This window comes from the organism of the source record quoted next (genome assembly GCF_019968985.1).
Source record: "MAG: Porospora cf. gigantea B chromosome Unknown PgB_NODE_167_length_31881_cov_142.362, whole genome shotgun sequence".
Classification (NCBI taxonomy): domain Eukaryota; phylum Apicomplexa; class Conoidasida; order Eugregarinorida; family Porosporidae; genus Porospora; species Porospora cf. gigantea B.
Window position 1 is genome coordinate 24,025 of NW_027178728.1, and position 7,857 is coordinate 31,881.

Genomic DNA, 7,857 nt, shown 5'->3' on the forward strand with positions numbered 1-7,857 from the left:
TCTACATTGTCGAGTCCACTTCGTCCGCTGCCTGATCTACAGATTCTTTTTCTTCAAGTATGTCTCGCCGTTTCTTCAGGTGGGATAGTTCTGTGTAACCGGACTCTGCAGCGGCTTACTGAAACGAAGGCCAGCTATGTCGGTGTTCAGGTGACGTTCCTGTATGAAATGGCAACCTTTCCCTCACCGTCAACTTCAGCTCGTGGTGTTGGTCCTTCACGTCGGCTCCTCCAGCCAGCTCCTGTTCCAATCCCCTCAGCTCGTCCAACATTGTCTTCTGCTCCTCCTTCTTTCCTGCAAGCTCTTGTTCTGCCTCCTGAATGGCTGTGATGGCCTCTTCCACGGTCTTGATCCCCTTAGCGGCCTTCTTACCCTCTCGCTCGGCAGCTGCGTTCTACACACGGCCACAACTCACCTTTGAGCTTCGAGGCGTGTTCCTTCTTGTGCTTAGTCATGTGCTCAGCCAGACTGGGCGCCCGGTCGGGACATCCATCGGCAGGAGGCGGATTCCCAAAAGGCTGCGCAGGAGCCTCAACGAAGACGATTGGCGCTTCTAAACCTGACTGCTTGCCTAGCGTTACCTTGCTGAGGTCGCTTACCTCGGGAAGGACAGACGATTTCTTGTCGTCGGCGAGAAGACCCTCGTCTTGTAGATCGTCAACCGCCCCCTCCGCTTCCTCCACTGAAGGCTCTAGCGCGTGGATTCCAGCCTCCATCCTGTTGCTTTCAGATTCCAGCTTGGCTGTTTTTGGCCCGCCTCCTGCTCACTTGCATTATTCTGCGCTGTTGCCAAGTCGGCTGCGCTCAGCTGGTTCTTCTTATCTTGCTCCTGTTGTTCGGCTTCCTCAGCTGACAACGGAGCTGCTGTGGTTTGAGCAGGAGCAGCTTTTGCTGGTAGCAGAGCGGAACCGGCGACAGTGGCAGCGACCCCAGCCGTCTTCTTCAAACCCGATCCTAGGCTGTCAAGAAAGCCTTCTGAATGCAGCCTCAATGCGTATGCAGCGCCAACCATCATGAAATGACGCATACCGGCAGAAATACCAATGGTAATTTAGTGCATCACTCACTTGGCACACCACTATCCATCACTTCCCACGCATCCAAGGCACGCGACTTCTTGACCAGGCACTGCTCCTCACCATGGGCGACTGCTAAAATAACACCCGTAACAGACCACGACAGTTCCCAGATGGGGTTGTCCAGCTGCAGAGACTGTACGTGCGTCCAGGTAGACCCAGACTGCTTCCAGAAACACAACAATCCTTGCCGGCATCCAGACACCAATAATCCTGGGTCACCATGGCCAGATTGTCGGTACGCCACACTAAGCACCGGGGCCTTGTGGATTGCGGGAAACGCCCCTGCGATTGGCGCTAGGTCCCCCTCGGCAGCACTCCATAGGTCAAGTTTATGGTTGTCTCTGGCAACAACGAACGAGTCCGTGTCTATACAGGCCACGGAGTTGATCGACGAGGAAGAGCTCTTCTTGACTAAGCAGATCCACCGTCCGTTTAGAAGGGAAAGTGCAAACACGGAGCCATCGGATCCTCCGGCCACCAGCCTACCGTTACCGGGGATGAAGGCCACGCAGTTCACCGGAGAGTCCATCTGCTCCTGGTGGACACAGTCCCACTTGTTGTGTGTCTCCTTCCAAATGGCAATCTTCCCGTCATAGCCGCACGAAGCCAGCAGTCCGCTGGCCGGCGGACCCCAGGCAACACCCCAAACGGGACCGTCATGCTCGTCCAGCTCAGCGAGAAAGGTGGAGCCTTGCTCTGCAGTGGAGACGTCCCAAAGACGGATCACATGGTCCGACGAGGCAGTTGCCAACCGTCTGCCGTAGAAGTCCAGTTTCGCGTCGTGTATGGCGTCCTTGTGTCCTGTTTCAAAGCTCTGAGCCGCCACCGTCATCTAAATCTGATTTTCGAGATGCTTCTAAGTTGCCTGCTGCTGGCTTTGTGTTCAGTTTCCCTTCGCATAGACATCGACGGCAACTCCTCAGGTGGGGACTAGGGAGCCTGAGGACTAGAATGCATCTATATTGGAAAGGCGAACCTCAGTCCTGCGGCGGTGCCGATCATTTCTGGATCGTGGATGTCGGATGGTCCCGTGGACTTCAGCGTGTATCGCAAGGGGGCTAGCAACTTCCTAAAAAACGTCAAAGACTCTGAAGCCGAGACCGTTACAGTGCAACGGCCTGGGCCTGACGCGAAAGAGGACACGCAGTCCATGCTCTGCTGGGTGAATTCATCTCGGACTGAACGATCGGTTAACTTCATTTTCAAGGAAAGCAACAAAAGCGATGTCGCATCCACCAATGAGTTGCAGGAGACTGAGCAGATGATAGAGGACCTAGAGGACGTAAGCTCTGCAACCAACCATCACGCAGACGGTAGCCGTGCTCGAGGTGAATCTGGAGTCGCAAATATCACAACACGACGACAACCGCGCAAGTGAGGGTGTGTAGGGCGCCAAACTCAGGCCAAGAACGCACCTTTTCGCAGCTCAAGATGATGACTGCGGTGGAGGCAGCGATATTGACCGTCGCAGCCTTCTGCCAATTGCGTGTACTCAAAGGTGCCTTTGCTACTGAAGTGTTAATTTGATTTGCGTGACTGAAGTGTTAATTTGATTTGCGTGCCCAAAGGTGCCATTGCTACTGAAGTGTTAATTGCGGAGTCTTTTAGGCTCATAGGTGTACATGCAAGAAGCAGCGCGCTTCCCGGTTGGAGGATCAGACGGCGCGCCTTCAATACGCAGTTGACGCCTGCTGGGATGAACACGGCAATCCACTTGGGGGGGAGGAGGCCCTGGGGAGCGGAGCTTCGATATAATATTCCGTCGTTGGAGTTTAACAGAGCGGGATCGCGATCTCCGTCGCAGCCCTGGAGAGCGGGACCTAGATCTGCGTCGTGGCTCTGGAGAGCGGGACCTAGTTCTCCGTCGTAGCTCTGGAGAGCGTGACTTAGTTCTCCGTCGAGAGCGAGACCTAGATCTCCGTCGTAGCTCTCGAGAGCGGGACCTAGTTCTCCGTCGTAGCTCTGGAGAGCGGGACCTAGTTCTCCGTCGAAGCTCTGGAGAGCGGGACCTAGTTCTCCGTCGTAGCTCTGGAGAGCGGGTCCTAGGTCTCCGTCGTAGATCTGAAGAGTGGGACAGAGATCTGCGTCGAGAGCGTGACCTAGATCTCCGTCGTAGCTCTGGAGAGCGGGACCTAGTTCTCCCTAGTAGCTCTGGAGAGCGGGACCTGGTTCTCCGTCGTCGCTCTGGAGAGCGGGACCTAGATCTCCGTCGAAGCTCTGGAGAGCGGGACAGGGACCTACGTCGAGAGCGGGACCTAGATCTCCGTCGTAGTTCTGGAGAGCGGGACCTAGATTTCCGTCGTAGCTCTGGAGAACGGGACACGGATATGCGTCGAGAGCGGGACCTAGTTCTCCGTCGTAGATCTGGAGAGCGGGACCTAGATCTCCGTCGTAGGTCGGAAGAGTGGGACCTGCGTAGGTCGGAGGAGTGGGACCTAGATCTCCGTCGCAGATCTGGGAGACGACTCCGATTACCGTTGCGAGACGCAATACGTCGACGTTCACCTCGTACCGAATTGTTGGACTTCTGAAGTCTACGAGCAGTAGATCCGTCATCACGCTCCTCAGAACTGTAGCGGGAGCCCCGGCGCCTTCGCTTCTCACTCCGATTTCTCTCTACTGAATGGTTTCGGGAGACGCTGGAACTCGAGCTTGAGTCGGTGTGACTAGACAAAGACGGGGCCCGGGGGGGTTGGGGAGGGAGCTTCGGAGAGAGATCTGGGGACCGTGTAGGCGACCATTTTTTTTCTCTCTGCCGTCGGCGCTCAGCCCTTAGCACAGGGTCTCGAACGTGGTCTCCATCCGTGATTCGAGGAATTTCTGGAGGCTCTTCTGTCATTTTGCTTGGACGCGCTCTGGGGTTCCTATGTGCCGTAAACAGCAGTCTCACCTGAGAATCTCCGACCTGGAGGGGCGGCGAAGGTACCGTTCACCATTGGTACACTCGAACGTCCAGCTGCGTGAAAAAGTGGGCAGTGTTCCTACTGCCCCTTCTTGTGACACGTCTGGCATTCAGGCGCTTTCTAGATGACAGACATTCACAACACTTACCTTGTGGGCTCCTCGTGCCAGAAACATATGCTCATTTTCATTTACGATGGTGAGTGCTCCCCCCCACCCCTAACGCAGATTGATATCAGATGCGTACGTGTCGATCAGGGGGGCAACCCGGATCTTCTGAAGGTTTCTGAGGCTCAGCGTGGGCGCGATCCCGCACGTGTGGATATGTTGATCGAGTTGGATCAGGCCTGGAGGAAGGCTGTGTTCGCTATTGAAACCCACAAGGCAGATGTGAACTCGGTTAACAAAGAGATTGGCCAAAGGAAGAAGACCGACCGTACCGACACCTGCCAGGACTTGTTGCAGAAGAGCGCCGGGCTGAAGGCTAAGATGCCTGAGTTGGAAGCGGCGCTGGCGGAGACCGCGACCAAGCGTGACGCCTTGCTGCACTCTATGGGTAACTTTGTCCTAGCGGGGGTGCCGGTCTCCAACGACGAGGCCGAGAATCTTGTTGTTCGAAAGTGGGGAACCGTTGACACGTCGGTGACTTTCGACGGGTCTAAACCAGGCCAACTCCGTCACCATGAGGTGCTTGCTAAGCTTAACGGCTACAAGCCTGCAAAGGGTGCGGAGATCGCTGGACACAGAGCATACTTCCTGACCGGCTACGGAGCTATGCTCAACTTCGCTATAGCTCAGTATGGTATGAGCTTTCTTCGTCGTCGCGGTTACGAGAATGTTTACCCTCCGTTCTTCATGCGAAAGGAGGTAATGGCTGAGACCGCCGAACTTGCTGATTTCGACGAGACCCTCTACCGCATCCCCATGGGTAAGGAGGCTAAAGACACCCAGCCTACCAAGGAGGATCAGGATAACGATCTGTACTTAATTGCCACGTCAGAACAACCGATCAGCGCTCTACATAGAGGCGAATTTTTGGAACCGAAGTCGTTGCCGTATAGATATAGCGGCTTTTCCACGTGCTTCCGTAAGGAGGCTGGCTCGCACGGCAAGGATATGTGGGGTATCTTCCGCGTGCACCAGTTCGAGAAGGTGGAGCAGTTTGTCCTCTGCGCTCCCGAAGACTCCGAAAGGATCCACGAGGAAATGTGTGGAGTTTCTGAGGAGTTCTACCGCTCGCTAGGCCTCCCACACCGTGTTGTGGCTATCGTGTCCGGTGCGCTGAACGACGCTGCCGCCAAGAAGTATGACTTGGAGGCCTGGTTTCCGGGGTATGGTGACTACCGAGAACTCGTGTCGTGCTCCAACTGTACAGATTTCCAGGCGCGCGCACTTGAGGTGCGTTACGGCTACCCTAACCAAGGCGATCGAGAGAAGGCTTATGTTCACATGTTGAACGGCACTTTGGTGGCTACTCAAAGGACGCTGTGCTGTCTTTTGGAAAACTACCAGACTGAGGCCGGAGTGCGGGTCCCTGAACCTCTCAGGCCTTACATGGACGATCTGGAGTTCCTGCCGTACCCAGATGTCAAGCTTCCCTAAGTTTGTTTCAAAAATCCGAACCAAAAATGCCGGTAATCATCTGTAATTTAGTCATGAAGAATATTGCGGCGTTAACTGTGCTTCCCAAAGGCAAACGCAAGGGTCTGCCCAAAAGGTACATCCCGCCAACTCTCCAGAGGGCCATCAAACGTGGGACCCTCACCGTGAGGCCAGAAGCTCTGAGAGAAGGCCTCGCGCATGAGGTGCTTTTGGAGAAGGATGCCGAAATCAAGGCGCTCCGAAGCGCCTTGGTCAACCTGACTGACAAAAATGTGACACACCGACGACAGAGCATGGCAGGTGGAGAACGGAGCCGCGCTCTACAGGCGGAGTTGGATGAAGTCCGTGTGTCTCTGGAAGTGGCTCTCACTGAACGAAACGACGTGAAGAGCAAACTGCTTATCTGTCAGCAAGAATGGGAGTTAGCGTCCCAGGTCTCTTCCCACGAGGCCAGAGCAGCTCACGAGGAGGTGGTGCGGCTGGAGACGCAAGTTCAAGAGCAGACGACTGCCACGATGAATCTGGAGCGCCGCCTCCAAGACACCCAAGAGGTAACGCGATGCCTGCAGGCCGAAATCGACTTCCTGAACTTATCTGCGGAAGCGGTGCAGCGAGAGCTGCTGGAAACCCAACAGAGTGCTAGAGAGCATGCCGATGCAAACGATGCGCTGATCTCACGTATGAAGGACAGACTGAGTGATTCTTTGCGGTCTGCAGAGCTCTACAAGCGACAACGCAACGAGGAAGTTGAGAGGACTGCCGACGCCTTTAGGTCGCTTGGGGTAAACCTTGTGGACAACACAGACGACCTGGGCAGACACCAAACCACGCAGGGATACGTATCGCAGCTGGTGCAAGCGAGACAAGCTCTCGAAAACCGAGTTGAAGAGCTGGAGGCAGCTCTGATAACGTCGCTACAGGCTGCACCTGGACCTGCAGGACGAACTCGGGCACGGACTCGAAGCATAGAATCGGACGGCTTATCAGTGACTGGGCAAACGAAGCATGTGACTCTTCGAGGTGCTGACGCGCCTAAGGCTGCGCTACGTCGTTCGAAAAGGCCAGAGGAAGCGCCAAAGAAGGCCACTCGAACGAACAAAGAGAAAACGCCCCCAAAGAGCAAGGCAAAGAAGGAGACACCCCGCAAGGCTCGAGCTTCGCTGGACGAGGAAAAGCCACCTAAGAAGAGCACAAGACGGGCTCCCCGCGCCAAGGAGAAGACTGTGAATGCGGAGAAGACGGAGGATCGTGTCGCGACGCGCTCCTTGAGAAGGTCACCACGATTTGCCAATCAAAGAGAAGAACTCAAAATAGAGTTTTAAAAAAGCAACAATATCAACAACTGTTTTAATTTAAAGGAATTGGATTGCATTACGTATCTTTGGGCTAATCGGAGGACTAGTCGACACACAGAAGGCAACAATTAGGGGATCGAGCAGCAAGCTACTCGATTCCCAAATAAAAATTGTTGTGTGCCTATGTACTGTCAAAACATTCGGGATTTCTCTCGGCAACGATTTAATTAATATGAGCACATATTTACCAGTTAGCATACGACGCCTCTATCTTGACGAAGTGTAGTCGTGATCAGTAGGCATAGGCTGCAGAGCGAAAGCCTAAACGGTTGATTCGTTGGTCCAAAGGACCTTTGAGTGTGCCGAAGATGCAGGCCGAAGGCGACACTTGAGGGGTCGAGCAGCAAGCTACTCGACTAACCTCCCCGAAGAAAGATTGTCGTGACATTCAAACGGTCGATTGACCGCATATCTGCTGTCACGCAGATAAGAACTTTTACTACAATAGATCAGAGCCGAGAAAGTTATCCATAATCCACATTAAGGGAACCCCCTCGCATGTAAACCTTCAAAATCCGTGGTTCAGACCCTCAAAAACTTCACGCAGCCGCGTTTTGCTCCAAGGAACTGTATCTTTCCCCGGTTTTGTGTCCGAAGAACCGTAGGGTCTGGCCCTTAAACCACAAACAAAATTGGGTTGTTTTGCTATGTACTGAATGTTTATGGTTCCCACTCTATTGCCTATAAAGGCATCTGTTAAAAATGGAAATATACAGAGAAGATTAGCATGGTCCCTGGGCAAGGATGACACGCACAGCTCGAGAAAGTCTCGAAAGTTTTTTTCTGTACGCATTCAGTCCTTCCGTCCCAAGGTCGAAACCACATCTTCATCGAATCTTTGCCTTTGACAAATGAACAAACCGTTTTGGACACATGATCCTTGAATCTACCGTTTCTCCCATCGTATCTCTCCAGCACTC

At 54.0% G+C, this 7,857-nt stretch overlaps 5 protein-coding genes across 11 annotated transcripts; 3 read left to right on the forward strand and 2 right to left on the reverse strand.

Annotated features, from left to right (window-relative positions):
- Nucleotide 1: 1 nt before the first annotated feature.
- Nucleotides 2-1,911, reverse strand: KVP17_000092 (uncharacterized protein; the record flags this gene model as incomplete). 3 transcript variants are annotated; one of them, XM_068516173.1, is made up of 6 exons in its annotated part: nucleotides 2-90; nucleotides 120-159; nucleotides 188-387; nucleotides 416-742; nucleotides 769-975; nucleotides 1,068-1,911. In XM_068516173.1, the coding sequence occupies 6 exons, from the start codon at nucleotides 1,909-1,911 to the stop codon at nucleotides 2-4; spliced, it is 1,707 nt and encodes a 568-aa protein (XP_068377922.1). The 3 variants fall into 3 exon arrangements, with proteins under 3 accessions (XP_068377922.1, XP_068377924.1, XP_068377923.1); XM_068516175.1 differs by lacking the exons at nucleotides 769-975; nucleotides 1,068-1,911 and having other exon boundaries at nucleotides 76-159; nucleotides 416-716; XM_068516174.1 differs by lacking the exons at nucleotides 2-90; nucleotides 120-159; nucleotides 188-387; nucleotides 416-742; nucleotides 769-975 and having other exon boundaries at nucleotides 1,060-1,911.
- Nucleotides 1,912-2,094: 183 nt separating this feature from the next.
- On the forward strand, nucleotides 2,095-2,467 carry KVP17_000097 (uncharacterized protein; the record flags this gene model as incomplete). 2 transcript variants are annotated; one of them, XM_068516235.1, is made up of 2 exons in its annotated part: nucleotides 2,095-2,361; nucleotides 2,390-2,467. In XM_068516235.1, 2 exons carry the CDS (start codon nucleotides 2,095-2,097, stop codon nucleotides 2,465-2,467), a joined length of 345 nt encoding a protein of 114 aa, XP_068377934.1. The 2 variants fall into 2 exon arrangements, with proteins under 2 accessions (XP_068377934.1, XP_068377935.1); XM_068516236.1 differs by having other exon boundaries at nucleotides 2,095-2,457.
- A 130-nt stretch (nucleotides 2,468-2,597) lies between these two features.
- KVP17_000098 (uncharacterized protein) lies at nucleotides 2,598-3,635 on the reverse strand (the record flags this gene model as incomplete). Of its 2 annotated transcripts, XM_068516246.1 has the most annotated exons (3): nucleotides 2,598-2,905; nucleotides 2,933-3,211; nucleotides 3,278-3,635. In XM_068516246.1, the coding sequence occupies 3 exons, from the start codon at nucleotides 3,633-3,635 to the stop codon at nucleotides 2,598-2,600; spliced, it is 945 nt and encodes a 314-aa protein (XP_068377937.1). The 2 variants fall into 2 exon arrangements, with proteins under 2 accessions (XP_068377937.1, XP_068377936.1); XM_068516245.1 differs by having other exon boundaries at nucleotides 2,598-3,197; nucleotides 3,321-3,635.
- Nucleotides 3,636-4,106: 471 nt separating this feature from the next.
- On the forward strand, nucleotides 4,107-5,582 carry KVP17_000095 (uncharacterized protein; the record flags this gene model as incomplete). Of its 2 annotated transcripts, XM_068516200.1 has the most annotated exons (2): nucleotides 4,177-4,179; nucleotides 4,209-5,582. In XM_068516200.1, the coding sequence occupies 2 exons, from the start codon at nucleotides 4,177-4,179 to the stop codon at nucleotides 5,580-5,582; spliced, it is 1,377 nt and encodes a 458-aa protein (XP_068377930.1). The 2 variants fall into 2 exon arrangements, with proteins under 2 accessions (XP_068377931.1, XP_068377930.1); XM_068516201.1 differs by having other exon boundaries at nucleotides 4,107-5,582.
- Nucleotides 5,583-5,608: 26 nt separating this feature from the next.
- On the forward strand, nucleotides 5,609-6,904 carry KVP17_000087 (uncharacterized protein; the record flags this gene model as incomplete). 2 transcript variants are annotated; one of them, XM_068516110.1, is made up of 1 exon in its annotated part: nucleotides 5,609-6,904. In XM_068516110.1, the coding sequence occupies one exon, from the start codon at nucleotides 5,609-5,611 to the stop codon at nucleotides 6,902-6,904; it is 1,296 nt and encodes a 431-aa protein (XP_068377912.1). The 2 variants fall into 2 exon arrangements, with proteins under 2 accessions (XP_068377912.1, XP_068377911.1); XM_068516109.1 differs by having other exon boundaries at nucleotides 5,636-6,904.
- Nucleotides 6,905-7,857: the final 953 nt, after the last annotated feature.